This window comes from Rattus norvegicus, chromosome 11 (assembly GCF_036323735.1).
Source record: "Rattus norvegicus strain BN/NHsdMcwi chromosome 11, GRCr8, whole genome shotgun sequence".
NCBI lineage: Eukaryota > Metazoa > Chordata > Mammalia > Rodentia > Muridae > Rattus > Rattus norvegicus.
This window is the reverse complement of record NC_086029.1, coordinates 76,598,093-76,617,305: the sequence shown is the minus strand read 5'-3', so window position 1 is coordinate 76,617,305 and position 19,213 is coordinate 76,598,093. Positions and strand designations below refer to the sequence as shown.

The following is a 19,213-nucleotide window of genomic DNA, read 5'->3' as shown; positions in this document are numbered from 1 at the left end:
TCTCTATCTGTCTCTGTCTCTTTGTCTCTGTCTCGCTCTTTCTCTGTTTCTGTCTCTCTGTCTGTCTCTCTGTGTGTGTCCCTCTGTCTCTGTCTCTCTCTGTGTCTCTCTGTGTTTCTCTGTCTCTCTCTGTCTCTGTCTCTGTATCTCTCTCTGTTTCTCTCTTTCTCTGTCTCTCTGTGTCTGTCTCTCTGTGTGTGTCCCTCTGTCTCTGTCTCTCTCTGTCTCTCTCTGTGTCTTTCTGTGTCTTTCTGTCTCTGTCTCTCTCTCTGTCTCTCTGTCACTGTCTCTCTCTATCTGTCTCTCTTTCTCTGTCTCTCTGTCTCTCTGTCTCTGTCTCTCTGTCTGTGTGTGTGTGTGTGTGTGTGTGTGTGTGAGAGAGAGAGAGAGAGAGAGAGAGAGAGAGCTCCTTGCCCTTTCTCTTTTTCCTTAGAGTTACTAACTCTTATGCTTGTATAATTTAAACATCAACCCTCTCTGGAAGTTGGCATTGCAACCACCATGTCTAGCTTGCGATGCCACAATTGGTTTGGTTTGACTGGGTGGTTTATTGCTTGATTGACTGGATAGACTTTTCTAAGCCCGACGCTTGCTCAGTTCGGCAATGCAGTAGTCACTGAATCTCTGAGTGCTGAGTGCTTATAAAATGCTGCTGCCTAGGTCCCATTTCCAGAGCTTCTGATTTAATTTGGCCTTGGTTTCAAAGGCCGCCCAGTTGATTCTCATGGGTATCCAGGGTTGAGAATCTCTGGTTAGCGCTGAATGGTTGCCAGGGCAACTATTGATCTGATACTTAAATATCTTCCTCTGGGAAATCTACAATGATGACTCTTTTTCAGGTGATTTTTCTCCACTGTTACAGGGCCGGGGGTTGGGGGGAAGTAGGTAATGGTTAGTAATAGACCATGGCCACCCCTTAAAGCCTCAGCAGTACTTGGATGGGGATGTTGCTCTGTGGTAGAGCATGCGTTGTGCACACACAGAGTTCTGAATGTGGTCTCTAACACACATACTAACCTACATGCTCAGTGCTGGGCTATGGCACTTCCTGCTGTCCAGTGAGTTTCCTGCTAGGTCTATAGTCTCAGCAGGATATTGAATTAAAGAGACAGGGGAATATTTTGACAGCGCGGGATATATTTTGGATTGCTACAGCTTGAAGGAACATAAGGGTATCTCTCAGGCAGGAGCCAGGGGCAGTGCTAAGCATCTCTCTATGCATGGGACAGCCCTACAACATAGGATTACCCAGCACAAAATGTCCCACATGTATGTCAAGGGTTGGAAGCCCTTTCTAGATCCTTGCCCCTTGTGATCCAAGAAGTTATCATCGTGAATAGGATCCGTCCTGACGTCCTTGCTGCATTCTGAAGCACAAGTTCAGTGGCCTTCTTCAGACCCACATTTGGCATCGTTTTGTAGCGGTCTCAGAATGTCCTCATCCCCTTTGCCTTTGAGAAATGATGGAAGCTGCCCGACTGTGCAATATGCCCAGCAGCACACTTTCTGTTTGCTCCTCTTTTCCCGTCTGGCTGCCTTCCCAAAATACAGACCTAGCGAGCGAGCGGAGTGCAGCACCTGTGTGGAGCCCCTGCCCATCCAGCCTTCGCCAGGCATAACAGCCAATGGCGCTAGCTCCAGGATGCAGGTCGCTCCAGAAGATGTGCTCTGGGCTTCTGGGCAGATGAGCTCCCAGCCTGGCTACATCGGGTTCTGTGCTACGTTGATTAATACGCACTGCACTGGTGCTTTGAGCAGGGCCTGTGCCTGCTGATTCTTCTCCCCACTCCCTTAGATCAGTTCATTATTGAATTAAAGATCATTGCGATCTAAAGTGAACCCTTGGGCAGCCTGGGGACAAACTCAAGGTTTGGGGAAGAAATGGAAGCGGGCGCTGCATTTACCAAATCCAGTCTCAGCTGGATGCATTTTTCTTTCTCGTAAGGAGATAATTCAAAACTCCAAGGGCTGGAAGTAGAAGTAGAACCTTCCCCTGCAGTGTCAGGAGCCCACACAGTGAAGCCGGCTTGCCGGGAAAGGGAGCTGATTATAAATAGCATGAAAGCGGCATCAGTCAAAACTCACAGATGTGCCTGAGCAGAATGTTAAAAGAAACACCTCCTGAGAGCGGGAGCCATGGTGTGGCTTTATTTTTATAATTGGAAGGACTAGGAACAAAGACACTTTGTATTCATATTAAACACACACCCCTACAGCATGCATGTGCATATCGCACATACACACAGAGAGACAGAGACAGAGACGGAGAGAGAAACAGAGGGAGAGAGGGAAAAAGAGGAAGAGAGAGATACATACATACCCCCATAGCATGCACACATACACATCCCTACAGTGAACAGACACACACCTATAGCACATGTACACAGAGACATACACTCCTACAAAGTACAGAGAGAGAGGAGAGACAGAGAGAGAGAGAGAGAGAGAGAGAGAGAGAGAGAGAGAGAGAGAGAGAGAGAAAGAAACCATGTTAGAGAATTGACAGATAATCATTAGTTCTAACATAACAAAATCACAAATGGCCAGAACCTCACAGAGGGAATTGTCCTTTTTCTCCTGTGTAATTGAATCTATTTAACAAACCTATGGTTTCCCCTATGAAGTCATGTTCCTGCATGGGTATTTTTTTTTTCAGCTTAGATGGAAACCGTTTGAGATTCCAAAAGCATGTCAGAAGAAAGTGGACTTTGTGAGTGTAAGTCAATATTCTCTCCACGCTTTCCCACTGCCCTCCTCTCCTGTGGTGAGTGGTCTAGCCGTCTGCAATCTGAATGCCATACAGCTTCCTAAACCGGAGGCTGCAGAGACAAAGCCACCTGTGTGTAGCATGGGGACTGGCTGAGGGACGCCTTACATACAGACACCATATGGCTCCTTACACCAAAGGGCACCCAGGAGCTTTTTACCTCACAGAAAGGCCAATGAGGCCTTTCCCTCCCTCAAGCACCTCTTCTCTGGGTGAGAATGGGTCTTAACCATTTTGACCCATGATGCTGTTGATGGTTTGGTGAAACCTGTTTTTTTTTTTTTTTTTTTTAATGTATCCATTTATTTTGTTGGACTTTTTACTACTTGGTGTGTGGGGTGGGTGTTTGGTTGGTTGGTTGGTTAGTTGGTTTGGTTTGGTTTGGTTTGGTTGAGATAGGATTCCCCCTTGCAGCTCAGGTTGATCTTGAACTCCTGAGAGTCCCCTTGCCTCGATCCTAGGCACTGGAACTACTGCTATAAGCCACTATGCTTGTGGTTTTGTCTGGGTAAAATAAATTACATCAGATTACACAGACAATCACATTGAAATGTAATGATAAAAATATTTCCAAAAGAATGACAGTATTTGTTTTATAGTTATAAACATGCCTCCTCGTTGTTATACTAGATTATAAGGCCTATGTGAAAATCCAATCACTATATAGTATGAGCCCAAATGCCATTTCAAGATACCCTCGATGTGCGGTATAAAAATGTCCCAGTCACTACAGGGTGACGGGCACTTCTGCTGCTGCCGTTCCTTGCCACCTGCGTTCCTAATACTTGAAGGAGATGATAAACTTCACACAGATTAGTAAAAATAAATACAAAGATAAATGTTCCCATCCAAGAACTGGAAGCCCCTGAAAGGGAGACCAGGGTTCAGATGCATCACCTCAGATGGATCTGCACAGACCTAACTGGCAGGCCTTCTCCACAGTTGCAAATGCTGGCAGTACTGGGACACCTGCGCCCACAGCAAGACATGTGTGGGTGAAGGGCTGGAACTGTCAGGGACTAGTGCTCGAGAGGACAGAGAAGAGTTCTGCAGGCCAGCTTGGCTCACGGTTTACTCAGGGGCACTCCAGGTGTCCAGTTATAGCCCGAACCGTCTAAATCATCTTGAAGCCTTTAACCTTATAAGCATCCCCATACCTTGTGAAGACTCACTTCAGTAAACTTCAAACTCATACATTAAGGGACAGAAGAATTACTTCCTGTGAGAGCTATGGAGAGCTGAGGAACAGAACCCTCCCTGTGTTTGCATCCTGCCTGCAGGTTTGGAGCAGAGTGATGTTGTAAAAAGTCTCTGCTCCCCTCACTCCCACCCCGACTCCCATGTCAGGGCTCCATGTGTTGTGTGTTATCTGGTCCCATAGCAGAAGGACTTGCAGTCAGTCACAAAGTCTTCCTCTGCTATGTTCTGGGGAAAGTAGCCTGCCCTCCCTCATGAGAGAGGGCTGCTCCCAGGGAAGTATAGATTTGAGGGGGGCACTAAATGTCAAGGGAAGCTTCCGGCTCTCTCCCCACAAAATCCTTCTACCAGATATCTCCTCCTTCTTGAAGGTTTATCTTAATCATAATGAAATGTCAGTCTTGAATTCATTTAAAGAAATGACTTCGGGGTTGGGGATTTAGCTCAGTGGTAGAACGCTTGCCTAGCAACCGCAAGGCCCTGGGTTTGGTCCCCAGCTCCGAAAAATAGAAAAATAGAAAGAAATGACTTCATGCTCTCTAAGTTCATCTGGTGTGGCCATTAAGGGAGTTCAGACAAGGTCACGGCTATCATCTAGGAGGGACAGCCTACCAAGTGTAAGTCAATACATTCCAGGCAGCCCTGATCCCAAATGGACCCTAGGGCCTTCTCAAAGGAAAGAATACAAAACCATGCTTCACGGCTCTCAGGGGCCAGGGGCAGCGCTGAGTCTCTTAAGCACTACCCATTCTGTCTCCCCTCCTCCAGGGCTTGCACACCTTATGTGGAGCAGGAGACATCAGGTCTAACAATGGGCTTGCTGTGCATATCTTCCTGTGTAACTCCTCCATGGAGAACAGGTAAGAGGCTCTATTGTTGGGGTGTAATATACCCATCCCCTCGTGCCTGTTGGCCAGAGAGTGAAGACCTAATGAAGCCCCACGCGTGCAAACACTGTCCTTTTATAGTTGGTTCCCCTCTCAGAGAGATGATAACGAATAAGAATTTCTATCTTGACAGACTCCTGTGACATAGACAAGAACGCCATGTAACAGGGTAGACAGAAAGGAGAGGTTAGGGCCTTGTGAGGAAGGAGCAGTTCAAGCAGGTGGGTTGGGGACACATAGAATTAATTGCTAAGGATCATCCCGAGGGGTCAAGTCCAATTCGTGCTGCAAGAGTAGCTATGAGAAGTAAAGTTACAGACTTGGCCTTTGCTAACAGCTAGCAGCTCTGTGTAAGCCTAATGCCACTGCACACCAATTAGTTTATATACCGAGGTGTTTAAGGGGGGTGCGTGTCACAGCACCTGTGTGTACAAACCAGGACAGCTTGAGAATCCCTTCTCTCCTACTACCAAGTGGATCCCAGGCATCAGAAGCAGAGTCCCAGCCTCGGTGGCAGATGCCTTTACAGGGTGGGCTGTGCTACTGGCCCTATATTCTGTTTTGTTTTTTTAATTTAAAAATGTAAATGATATCACCACCCTTTCTTTGGAAAGACCATCATGGCAGCTTTGCACACGACCTCTAGAACAGAGGTTATGAACCTATGAGTCGAGACCCCTTTGGGGAGGGTCACATATCAGATATCCTGTATGTCAGATATACATTACATTACAATTCATAACAGTAGCAAAGTTACAGTTATAAAGTAGCATCAAAATAATTTTATGGTTGGGGGGGTTCCTCTCGACGTGAGGAACTGTACTGAAGAGTCGCAAGGTCAGGAAGGTTGAGAACCGCTGCCCTTGAACTACACCGTTGTTCCTCGAGTCGAAATCTGATCTTGCTGACTTTAATGAACTTATGCGAGCGACTCGACTTTTAAAAGATTGTTTTTATTTGTATTTTACTTTCTGTGTATTGATATTTTGCCTGCATATATATCTGTGCACCATGTGTGCCTGATGCCAGTAGAGGCCAAAAGAGGGTGTTGAATCCTCTGGCACTGGAGATAGGGACAGTTGTGAGCAACCATGGGAGTGCTAGGAATAGAACTTGGCTGCTTTAGACAACAAGTAAGTGCTCTTAACTGAAGAGTCATCTCTCCTGCCTTAGCTGTTCCACTTTTTGAGTCATGAATCAAGGCCAAGATCACAGCCCATATAAGAAGCTTTGGAGATCGGGGCTGGGGATTTAGCTCAATGGTAGAGCGCTTACCTAGGAAGCGCAAGGCCCTGGGTTCGGTCCCCAGCTCCGAAAAAAAGAACCAAAAAAAAAAAAAAGAAGCTTTGGAGATCTCCCTTTGTGTCCAGCCTTGTATGAGGTCATCCCCCATGCACGCACGCACACACTCCACTTATGCCACATTGGTCTCCTTTTATTTTTATGCCCCCACCCCCATCTGCCTCCTTGCTCTAAAGCACCAGAGTGTGCTGCTTCTTTTGCCTGGAGTTTCTCCTCTCTTATCCAACGTCTCATCAGTATGCAGGACCCTTTGTTGTCTCCCTAAACCAGTGCAGGACTCTATTCCTTCATGCCCTTGAACTTGACTTCCGCAGCCCCATTGCACTTTGCAGTGATGGCGTTCCACAACTGTGTGCTTTCTGTCGGAGTCAGCCAGACTCCAAGCTCCACAGGGAGGCTTCTGCTGATCACTTTATACCCAGCACCTGGTTCGTGGTAGGCACTAAATAATAATTTGTAAAATGAAGAAACTCGTGCAGAATGTGTTAAAGCTGAAAAATCACAGAACGTACTCTGTAAATTTCAGATGTTTTTACAATTCAGATGGGGATTTCCTGATTGGTAAGTTCCTGATTGGTAAGATTGACTGATCCCTAGCCCCAAACTATATTACAGTTGGTGTTTTTGTTTCGTTTTGTTTTGTTTTTGTATTTTATTTGCCTGTGGTCTCCCATCTGTTTCATTAAACGAAGCACCATCTACAAGACTGAGGTCCAGACGCCACTGGTGGTCTGGAAAAGATTCCTGGGATACCTCAAAGTGCCCAATGTATGTTCCGGGCTTTCTGCCTGGGGCTGTCTCTACTGGGCCTCTCCCTGTGTAGGAGATTTTGGCAGCTGAACGAAGTGATGTTCCTAACTTGTGACTAAGTTATTAGGAAAATTCTATTTGCTTCTAAACTCATGGAAGGAAAGCCCGTTTGTCATCAATGACCACGATTCGGGTACACATTTTATGAGACCATCTAAAATGTAAGGCCCATTGTGGTATTAGTGCTAGCATCCAGGAGTGACTATTTCCACGGAGTCAGCTGACGTGCTAATGGCAGCATTCTGGCTGAAATGTCAGAAAAGAGTGGCTTTCTGTGCTAGTTCTATGGCCCTTTTGAGTCAGTTCACAAATGTGTGTGTATATATATACAAGCTCCTCAAAGTGGGGGAGAAGAGAAAATAGAGATTGTGAAGGATTTTTCAAAATCTAGGCAGTAAAACCGCTAACATTGTCAGAATATCATTTACCCCCAAGAGACCCAATGACGGTCTCCTCACTGGCAATCACAAGCACATACAAGCCTTAAGGTTTCAGGTTCTCCTTTGAACAGGATTTCTTACTATCATATGGTCTTTCCCCACCCCTCTCCAGTTCCCCAGAAAGGGAAGCTTCTCATCTACACAGAGTTTGGCAAGATGTTCCTGCAGCCCAATGAGATCTGCGTCATTCAGGTTGGTAATGAGCCCCCTCTTCCCCACTGCCTCTCCCTAATTTGGGAGCAATCAGATGTTTCGGCTGCTGCTATTTCTAACACTAAAATGTCTCTGTCACGTCTGGGCAACAGGGAGGAGTTATACAGAAGGCTTCAGGGTAAGCGGGCTTAGTGCCTGCCTTGTTTAAATCTGCCTCCTTTGTTTAATACAGCACAGGATCACAAAGCAGAGAGTGTTTACCACTTCCTTTCCCTAAATGTTTGTAGTCTGCTGAAGGCTGTGTCAGAGACAGGAGATGGTGAATCTATTCACAAATACATCGATTTTTGGCTAACTGAGGGCTGCTGTTATCTCTGGACCCCATAAGACATTAATTGTTGGTGTGAGCAGGAATTAGGTTTTTTTTTTTTCTTTGTGACTCTTCTTTAATCTGCTTGCCTGGAACAGCACACCCAGAAACCCAAGCGCTTTATTTCTGCATATGGCTGCAATATATGACTTAGGGGGGTATGCTGTGCTCTTGTCCTCCAGAGAGGAATGAGATTCAGTGTTGATGTCTTCGAGGAGACCAGGGGTTACATCCTGGAAGTCTACGGTGTCCACTTCGAGCTACCTGACCTAGGACCCATCGGTAAATGTTCACCCTAAGCCTTGCTCGAGATACCAAGGCTTCCTTCCATCCCTTCCTGGCTCTCACACTCACCCTCAACTCCCCTCTCCAGACAACTTCCTTAGACCAAGTCCCCACCTACAAAATATATGAACAACAGAAAATTACCCAAACCAAGCTATTATAACTTTCTCTAAAACAATACCACAGAACAATGGCAATCAAGGCACTTCATGGGTTTCTGGTTAGATGTTTATATTACCAGGGATACAAAAGGGGGGTCACAAAAAATAGCTTTACCAATGGTGAGATTTGAGATTTGATTAAATTCATCTTTTTTTCAAGTCAGAGTCTCTTATAGCCCAGGCTGGCCTCTAACTCTCTACATAGATAAGAACAGCCTTGAACTCTTTCCTGGGTGCCCGGGTTATAAGTGTTCACTACCATGCCCAGCCCCATGCAGTGTAGCGTACTGAGCCCAGGGCTTCCTGCTACCCAAGCACTTTACCAACTGAGCTATATTCCAGGGCCCTGAGATTCTGTTAATTGTTGATGGCATATTAAAGAGAAGTAAAGAAGAAAGGGAACAGCTTAAGCAAATGTATGCAGAATACATTTGTAAATGATATTTTAAGTCAATGAGCTCTGTGTTTCCAGCCATAAAAATGGCCTGGAGTCCCTTGCCTGCCGTGCAAATATGAACTAGACACATGACCTTTGTACATCACATTCCTTCTGAGCACACGTCACAAAACCCATACCCTTAACAGTAAGTAACAAGTGTATTGCTCCATTCTGTGAAGGAGCTGGAAACGACAACCCCCTCACCCCGTGAGATAGATTCAAACTTCCAGACAAGCTCTCCTAGCCCCTAGTCTTCCAACAGCTGAAGGCAGGAATGCAGGAGGGAAAGGAAGATCTTAGGAGCACTTTTTCTCAAAGCCTTTCTTGGAGAGAGCTGGAGAAATCGGCCCCTGGTTACAGCCCGGGCTGTACCTTCCAATTCATTCTTTCCCTGTCAACAGCTTTTCAGAGCAACAAGGACAGGCCAGCATGTGCCTTCTGGTCACTCCCCTGGGGATCCAAATATTCAGAGGGAAGTGGGAGGCAGCAGAGAGGCAGCTGGAACCATGGTGGGCCGTCTGTCAGCCTGCTTGCCACCCACTCTTCCCACTTTGGTCGCGCTTCCTGCTGCTCTGCAGGCAGCAGGGCCTCCAGGTTCCACAGAGCATGTACCCTCTGGAAAATATATATAATTTACTAACCAGCTGGGGGTTTATGGTTTTTTTTAACCTCAGGAGCTGGAAATGATAAAACACTCCCCAGGCCTCTCCTCTCTGAGTTAAATTATGTTTTTGCACTTACACTTTTTCATATTTTTGTCTTTTGATTTATTTCCTTTCTCTGGAGGGAACACTCACTCCTGAACAAAGCTAAGCAGGCAGGTCCTCAGTTCTTCTGAATGTCAGGCAGACATATTTTTTAGGCTGGAAAGCAACAGCTTTATAGCTCTGGCTTTTGAGTTCTGGCTAGCCTGGGACAGTAGCTAATAACCTTTTTATGTGAGATCAAGGTCTGAGGAGATGTAGGAAAGTCCCCAGCACTTCCTTGGACAGACATCTGCTGTTTTCCTCGGATCCTCCCTTCTCTTCCTCTTCCTCTCCCTCACCTGTAGCACATGATCAGTGATGAGGTAATGTACACAAAAGCCATATGAACCATAATTACCCTACAACTCCAGGGTTGTACACCTCTGTCCCCGCCAGCGGGGACCCAGTTATTCAGGGTCCCGAAGGGGCGCTACCCTTGGGCCTAAATGGGGGGTGAGAGAAGAAGGAGACCAAGCAAGATTCTGTTGTCAAGGTCTCATTTATTGGGATGAACGTTACAGCTTTTAAGGCTTTCAGGTAGGGGGAGTGACCTTTGTGAAATATGAAGGAGGGGGAGATGAGGGTATAGGCAGTGATAGCTGGAGGCAAAGAGGTCAGGCGATGAGGTCAGGTGGTGGAGACACTGGGTGTTGACTGAGGAGATCCCTGGTATCTGCTCGAGCTGAGGCATCCCTTGAATGTTATCTTGTGTATCTATGTTTCCTGTGCCGTAAATTCATGGGAGAGGCTTTGTCCAACAATCTTAAGACTTATGGCAGTCATCTTAGGGGTGAGTCTCTGTGGCCAAACAGCCCAGAGTCACTTTGAACCATGCAGTCAAAAAGCGGCTAGGCCCAAATCCAATATGGCTCCGTGCACACCTCCTCATCTAGCAGTGTCCAACTCCGACACCACCTCGGAGGACTTTTGAAAGTTTCTTTTTTCAACCAGATCTCTTGGATCTTCCTACACATCTACCAAACTAAGATCCAACAGATTCTGGAGTGCTTGGAGTTCAGCCTAGTGTAGGGAGCCATATTGGATTTGGGCCTGGCCGCTTTGTGACTGCATAGCTCAAGGTGGCTACGTGACTCTGGGCTGTATGGCCACAGATGCTCACCCCTAGGTGGCTGCTGTAAGATTATGAGATTGTTGGACAAAAGCCTCTCCCAGGAAGACCCCAGGAGCAATCACAGGATGTTTCAGCCTGAGCAAATACCGGATGTCCCTGAGCAGATTCCTGAGAAGGGTTCGACCTTTTCAAAGAACATGTCCCCGGAAGACTGCTGCCTCTTTGTTTAAGGAGGATATATTGCAGTTTAGTGATTCACCTTATATCCTTGGGCACTTCCCAATACTCCCCCACCCTAAGCTTTAATTCCTGCCTCAGAGCTTTGAATGCTCTACATTTCTCTCAATAAACAAGACCTTGACAACAGAACTTTGCTTGGTCTCCTTTTTCTCTCCACCCCCTTGACCTACAGGTAGAACGCCTCTTCGGGACCCTGAATAACTGGATCCGCTGGACAGGTCAACCTAGGACCTCACATAGGCTGCACAGGCACTGAGCCATAGCCCTGACTGGTATCCAAGCAAGGGTTTTGGTGAAGAAAGTAATCTGTGGAATGGCTCATGATACAGAAGAAGATTTCTTCTGTGGGCATCTTTCCTTTGACTTGGAAATGTCTAAATGGAGTTTGGGTTTCTGTGTTTTCTAGGAGCAAATGGCTTGGCCAATCCTCGAGATTTCTTGATCCCTGTTGCTTGGTATGAAGATCGTCAAGTGCCGGGTGGTTTCACCGTGATTAATAAATACCAGGGAAAGCTGTTTGCTTCCAAACAGGTACTGTAAGATGGTTGGTAGCCAGGGAGTGAGTGTGGAGTTAAGAAGCACCAGTTGATAGCCAGGGCCAGCCCCGTAGGTACATTATATACATTATATACATCCTTTTGTCTTTATTACACACCAAGGTACTGCAAATTACATTGTCATGGGAACAGGTCACAGGGCGATAATTACTTCATGGTGCTAAGGGGGCGGAATCAGGGTTAAAACCCCAACTGCTTGACTCTAGAGACTGTGCACCTCCTCATCTAGCAGTGGAAATTCAACATTGTACGGGTCTCTAAGAATGACATGGGAAACGTAACATAGAGACCTCCTAATAATGATCTGAGAAAGAAGATGACCACAAGGAGAAGCCAAGATTGATATTCCTCAACGGCCATCTAATTTCAAATACAAATGGTTGATTGTTGACACTAAACAAAAAGAACTTAGTGGATTAGCTTCAATTATACCAGAGGCCTAGTAAACTGAGGATGTGGAATCATGGGCAATAATATAAAATTACTTTTAAGATGTGACAACATTCTGTCCCTTTGGTAAGGCTGTCACATGAAAAATAATAATATGACATACGATCTATGCTATAATACTATATGTTTATTTTGTTCATTTTTGAGACAAGGTGTCATGTAGCACAGGCTGACCTTGAACTTGTGTTGTAGATAAAGTGGCCTTGAATTCCTGATCTTTCTACTTCTATCTCCCAAGAGAAAGGATTATAGGTGTATACCCTCACGCCAGGTTACTACTATGTATCATTACTTAACATATTGAGAGTATAATATCAGGACAGATTAATCATGTAATAAATGGTATCTGATGGCCCTTCTGTTACTATTATGTGTTTAATTTTTTTATTTGTTTGATTTACTGTCTGTATTAGCCTAGCACTCATTATTTTCCTTGCATAGCATCAAAAGGCCATGCCAGCCAGCAAAGGCAAACCAGTCTGAAACTTCTGCTTAAGCCCTGGAACAAACATCAGTGTGCCATCCTCATATTCGCTGGGTTGGTATTTCTCAACAGTTGTTCAGGGACCATTAGTATTAGAAACCTTTGGATAGCCTTGTTTAAAATGCTCACACCTGTGCTGGAGAGATAGCTTAGTGGTTAAGAGCACTGACCGTTCTTCCAGAAGTCCTGAGTTCAACTCCTAGTAACCACGTGGTGACTCAGACCATCTCTAATGGGATCCGATGCCCTCTTCTGGTGTGTCTGAAGATAGCTTCAGTGTACTCAATATATATTAAATAATTTTTTTTAAATGCTCATACCAGCATTAATACTCTCACTTGGCAAAAAAATGATAAGTTCTGGGGAATTAGAAGTAGATATTTACATGAATTTTAAGTATGTTCCAGATTATTATTATTCTTCTGCATACAATTGACATTGAACCTCCATTTTGGCTGTAGGGAGCAGCTTTCTACTTCCCACAGGGCCTGTGACGGTTGCACTGGTCCATTCTCCTCTGCCTTAGTCTGTGCCCTGGGAGGCGAGCCTTTATCCACAAAGTGGCTTGGGTCCCCAGTCTATTATCTTTGGTTGGGTTCAACCTGAAGGAAATTGATGGGGGGAGGGAGGAGAGTGGGACATTTCTCTCCCTCTCTATTCAGTGCTTCTGACCTGATCTAGCTCCTGCTGAATAGCCTCAAAACCGGATCACTTAAGAGAAAGCACTCAACCAACCTTTTACCAGAAAAAAAATATTGTTGGAGAGAAAGATATAATATAGTTGAGAGTATTCATACCCCAGATATCAGCAACCACTATAAATCAGAACTTTGTTTCTCCAAAGAACTGGCTATAAATATTTACAAATGCACCCTTTCTCATGGTTCTAGATCTTGCTGGGGTCCTATAGAACCATTTTCCCTCTAAATTCTCAGGCCCAGGAATGCCAATACTTTCCCATCGTCACAGGGCTCAGATACCTCAACCCTTCTAGGCATTCCTCTTGGCTCTGACAAACAGCGCCGTGGTGGGTAATGGTTCCCCTCAAGTCTTTTCCATTTACTCTTGAGAATATCATAAATACACTGACCTAGGATTATATCCATCCCCATTTCCCCATGTCCCTCTTCTCATATCCTCTTCGATAGTTAATGCTACCTACATGTGCAGAGGTGTAGGACCATCCTCAGGGACATGGAAATCCTACCAGTTGTGCACCTTCAGTTCCTGGAGGCCTAGAGAACATCTGTGCTCTTTATACCAGAATTTTGGCTTGCTTGATCTTGTCCACATTGCATGCTAGGAACCTCAGCTTCTATGAGTCCGTTAGTTTGATAGCCATGTCATATGCAGAAGACAACATTTCTCTGCATATTTCCCATATTTTAGCTCTTATATTCTTTCTGCCTCTCCTTTCAGGATGGCCTTTGAGCCTTAGACTAGCTGGCTGGGGACTGACATAGATACCCCATTTAGAGCTGAGCACTCGACTCTCTTATTCTTAGCACTTGGACCAACTATGCACCTTGAACTTTAGAACAGTCTGCGCTGGATCCTTTATCTTGACTAGATGCACAGTACCAGTGAGGAAGATAATAACCCTGTAAAGCCATAAAAGTGATCTCCTCCCCAAGACAAAACCAGGGAAGATGTTGATGTCATTCTCAAATCTCAGACATTTAGGCTGGATCTCTTCGAGGTGTCTTCTTTTCTAAGCTTCAGAGCAGACACTGTGTCTATGAGAAGTTCCTCTAGGCCGCAAAGCCCTGGAGAAATATCACAGCAAGTGCCTGCTACACCAGGAAACAGATTGTTTGAGGATTGCTGGCCTCTACAGATTCCCACGGTTATGTTAAACATTGAAAAAGGACTGGTTGGTTGGTGGGTGTGCTAGGCTTCTTCTCTATGTGGGATGAGACAGGCAGCTGCAGCTTATGAACTAGAAAAGAGGGCTTAGTGGCGAAGCAACCTGGGAGAGGGTGTGTGAAGCAACCCCAGATCAAGTTAGCTATGGTTCTCCCAAAGGATGCTCTGTTTAAATTTAGAACACTACCATATAAAAGGGGTCATGTCAGTAAGTGTTGTAACTTTACAGCTACAAGAGCATTGCAATCTAAGACCGTGCTTTCCTGGATTCTGTGATTAGGATGTCTCCCCCTTCAATGTCGTGGCCTGGCATGGAAACTATACACCCTACAAGTACAACCTCGAGAACTTCATGGTCATCAATGCGGTGGCCTTTGACCATGCAGTAAGTCTGGGCCATGCAGGGACCCTGGGGACAGAATAACCCTTGGATGGGAGGGATCTAGCATTTACCTGTGGCATTCATTCATCTAAAGTTTTCAAGGTCATCCATGCAAAGCCTCCACCAGATCATGTGTCCTTTGATGAAGGAACATTCACTTGGCAAATGAGGAAGCCTAGAAATACTCAACCCAATTTACTTTCCTCCAGAGTAATCACAACTCTCATGCATGGGCAAAGGGAAAGCCACTAATGGTAATAATGAAGACTAGAGGAAAAGTCATTTACAGGTCCGGAGGAGGTCTGGGCACCTTGCAGCACCTGGCATGACTCTGCTTGCCCTGGCCGCCTACCTGTTTACCAGCCTCAGCTTGTGGCCATGGTTGGCAGTGAAGGGCAGGGAAGCCCTCTTCTAAAGTTACTCAAAGGTTGACTGCTTGAGGTTTTTTTTTTTTAAAGCCTAATGTTTGAACTTGGTCATATTTTTCAGTCAATTAGGGTGCCACAAATAGGTCCCTGGTCTCTGGTACAGGCTCCCACGAGCCCACATGCTTGATAGAGTGCTAGCTCTGAGACCTCGAGGGTAAGTTCGTTTTGCAGTATACTTCATAATAGATTAACTTAACCCACAAGCTGAGGGATAATTGGGGCAGAAGCCAGAGAATCAGAGATAGAAGGATTACTCTGAGCCAATTCAGCTTATCTCTAGGGGGACAAAACTACCTTTCTGAACAACCTCAAATCTTAATAAAACCAAAGGGGAAAAAAGAAAATGAAGATGCCAAGCCCAAAGCATCACGAAGAAGCATCCTGAGACCTTGGTAAAGCTCTATTTGAGCCTCCCTACCTTTCCTTTCTTTTAATGGTCTCAGATTGTTTCCCATGACAGATGAAAAGGAAGGAAGCTCTCCCAGCAAGAAGGGTTGGGCTGATTTTTTTGTTTTGTTTTACTTTGTTGTTTTATTTGATTGTATAGACGTCAGATCTCCTCCTTACTGCTGCAGTAGCCATTTCCCCTCCAAATTCAGATCTGATTATCCCACCATTGCTTTAGAAAACCTTTGCAGGCTCCCCATGGTTTAGGATTAGTTCTGAGCTCTGAAGCGTGGCATTTGATACTCTTCTCCATCTGGCCCCGGGTTCCTTTCTCCAATACGCCTTGCCCCTCCTTCGTCCTTCATTGCACTGCCTTTAACCCTCTCCTGGCTTTACAAAGTCTCTGTGTACCCCCAGATCTCTTCTATTTGCTCTGATAAAAATCCCCGCCCCGTCTTCCTCTTTTCTCTTCTACCCTCCCCCTCTCCCTTTCTTTTGTTCGCTTTCCCAGATCCTGTCAGAGGAGATGAGAGCTGGTGGAGGCAGAGAGAAGGGTTGCTCAGGGCCGAATGCACTGTATAAACGTAGGAGACTGTCAAAGAACAAATTCAACAGAGTTATGTTGAAAAAGAAATAGCCACTCCTCCCCCCTCCCATTAAAGTTAAAGGCGTGGAGAATAGATTCCCAATCTTTGAATCTCCAGACGTTAGCACCACGTCTGAAAGGGAATACGGATATCAATTAAATGGAATCTTGGACTTTCCGTCTAGGAGGCTAAAGTTTTTGAAAACGTGTAATCTCGTCCCGCAGAATATCCCTCTCTGCACCACCACCATGTAAGGCAATACTCAGAATCTAGGAGTCAATCAAGAGTCAGAATTAGTTAACCAGCTCTCAGATTTTTCCTGCCTGAAGCAGGCCTTCCTCTACGGTAGGCTGCAGATGCTGTTTGTTCCAGCATCCTCTGAGCATCACCAAGCTCCCTGACATTCAGCCTGGGAGTACAAGTAGGACTCAGGCTCTCAGGGCCGTAGGGTAATAAGGACGCCATGATGTAGCTTCAGGCAGGCCAAAGATGCAGCTGTCAGTCCTCTTATCTGCTGTGAATGCATTTTGCTTCAATCACAGCAAGAGGACAGTCACAGGAGTGATTACCACACCTCTCTACCGGAGCCCAAATATCTAAGCCTGACCTGGGTCACTTAATCAGAAACTGTCGCTTGAAAACGCTCTCCCGCTCAGGTGATGCACTGTCATTCTTCAGACACCTCCCATGTCGTCCTACATTCAGTCTCCCCTTGTGTATTCACAGGATCCTTCCATTTTCACAGTGCTGACCGCCAAGTCTCTCCGACCTGGAGTGGCCATTGCTGACTTTGTGATCTTCCCACCTCGGTGGGGGGTTGCAGATAAAACCTTCAGACCTCCTTATTACCACAGTAAGTCTCTCTCTCACCAGAACACACCTGAGAAACAGCAAAGCAACTAGGCACTGAGGACAATAGCCAGGCTGTTCTTGGACCTCCTGGCCTGCGTTGAGTTTGAAGTCCTGCCTCTCACGCTGCTCCTGGGCTTTGAGAGTCTGGAGGGGGCAGTAAAGTGAGTAAACCCCGCTCCTGTTCCTCTGGGCCTAAAGAGAGACAGACAGGTTGGTAGAGTGCGAAGGAAGAGTACATTTCAGATCTTTTTTTTTTTCCTTAAAGGTGGGGAGTAGTGGGAGTAGAGGCGTTTTGGTTTGTTTGGAGAAACAAAAATCTGTTTCAGGTACAAGTAAAATGTCCTTTCTTTGATTATTTTGGCAAAGCAGATTACAATTTGGGAGACAGACTATTCTGGAAGATGGAGGCGTTATTAATTAAATTTGTTCTTTGGCAATGTTATACATATGCATACACAAAGATATATAATGCATTCTGATTGTTCTCACCCCTACCCTTTCTCATATTCACCTGTCCCCTGTACATCATCCTCCTTCGTCTCTTTGGAGCCCATTCCCACATCCCTTTCCGTTTGTTTAGTTTGTGTCCCTCTGAGTTTGACCAAGACCTTCTCTATGTCCTTATGATCGAAACTGGAGTCTAGAAGGTATACCAGTTGGTACACACTGAAGGTCACAGCTGCCCATCATAGACGGCTCCTTTTCCTTGCATCCCCTATATGTGGCCTATAATTCAACAGCAAAGGGAAAGTTCTTGTTAGTCCCTCCCATAACTGGCCATGGGGAGGGTCTGTCATGTGCAGTCCCTGCACCAGTAATCAAAGCTTCTATGAGTTCATAACTACATTGGCTTAGAGGGGATGTTATACATAATTCATTTTGGGCAGCCATGAGACTCTGAATTCACCAATGTCCACTGCAAATGGAAGCTTCTTTGAGTGAGGTTGAGAGTAGCTTCTGTCTACGAAATGAGGATGGGTGTTTAGAAGAAAATTTGACATCATGTATATGTAGCTGATTATCAGTATTGATTTACCCCACTGGTCCTATGACCTCCCAAGGATTAGATTTTATTTATTTATTTATTGTGAGTACACTATAGCTGTCTTCAGACACACCAGAAGAGGGCATCAGATCCCATTACAAATGGTTGTGAGCCACCATGTGGTTGCTGGGATTTGAACTCAGGACCTCTGGAAGAGCAGTCAGTGCTCTTAACCGCTGAGCCATCTCTCCAGCCCGGATTAGATTTTCAAAACCAAGCATAAGATAGATCTCTCACCTGTCACAGGCCTCAAGTCTAAAGCGAAGTTGGTTCCCTATGACAGTCACGCCACTACTGCACACGTACACATCTCTTGCTGACAGGTTGATGTGGGCAGAGTTGGTAGAATTGGTGGAATTCGCTTATGGGTGAGACCATTCGATGGCTTTTCTCTCCCAGGCGCCAGCACAGCACAGAAGGTAGTTGGAACAAATCAAGTTTTATTTTGTGTTAATATGACTAGTGATTGTTGGCTAGTTTCTAAGGCCCTATTAGAAGTTTCTCTCTCTCTTCTTTTTTTAAGTATTACCTTTCTCAGGTCTTAGAACAGCAGCAAGAGCAAGCAAATATCAGTCGTCTCCCTTTCTGTTTTCCAGAAGACCAGACTGGCCCTGGGAATAAGCCAGTCTCCAGGCCTCACAGTCAGTTCAGTGCAGGGTCAGGGTTTAATTGTGGATTGTCTGATGCCAAAGCAGACACTGACCGCTAATTGACATGGCTAGTGCCAGGGCCTGAGCATGATACACATCTGGAAATATTGATTCAGTCGGGGAATCCATTGCCAGGAATGAATAAGGTATATGGCAGCTGTATTTAATGAGTTTGACATTTTTTAATTGTGCAAATTAAAGGTCAAGGTACAACGCTGCTTCCAGGAGAATTTTACAATTTGGAGCAAAGAATTCTGGGATGATTCTGTCATGCATTTTCAGCTGGAACCCTTTAGCAAACAAATCATTTCCCATAGTTAACTACAGAACCTTCTGTTTATGTGAGATTCCTCTCTGTAACAGTTCCCAGGTACCAGAGCTCGATGCTGTATGGCTGCACTGAACAGGCACTGTAAGCGTCTGTGAGGGTGGGAACTTCAGGCTGTCAGGATGAAAGAAGGCCACTTCACAGTCAGGTGACAGCCAGCCTGCCCCTTTGAGGTCACCATCAAGAGTACCCTTTCTCTTTTAAGTTTGTTCTGGAGCTTCCCTCTCCCAGAGTTTAATTCATTGGCTTTAAAGTAGAAACTCAGAGCGCCTGCACTTTGAACTAGGGAGCCAAAGGCTTCTGACCCAGAAGGTCTACAGATCTATGT

General features: G+C 45.5%; 1 protein-coding gene across 2 annotated transcripts in view; it reads left to right on the top strand.

Moving 5' to 3' along the window:
- Hgd (homogentisate 1, 2-dioxygenase) overlaps nt 1–19,213 on the top strand; it is a 51,575-nt gene that overhangs the window by 26,471 nt on the left and 5,891 nt on the right. Inside the window, 8 exon segments of one of the 2 annotated variants that reach the window (NM_001012145.1) lie at nt 2,657–2,716; nt 4,733–4,824; nt 6,680–6,714; nt 7,516–7,595; nt 8,109–8,208; nt 11,276–11,400; nt 14,507–14,611; nt 16,737–16,863. In NM_001012145.1, the coding sequence (NP_001012145.1) occupies nt 2,657–2,716; nt 4,733–4,824; nt 6,680–6,714; nt 7,516–7,595; nt 8,109–8,208; nt 11,276–11,400; nt 14,507–14,611; nt 16,737–16,863 (724 nt within the window). 2 annotated transcript variants of the gene reach the window in all.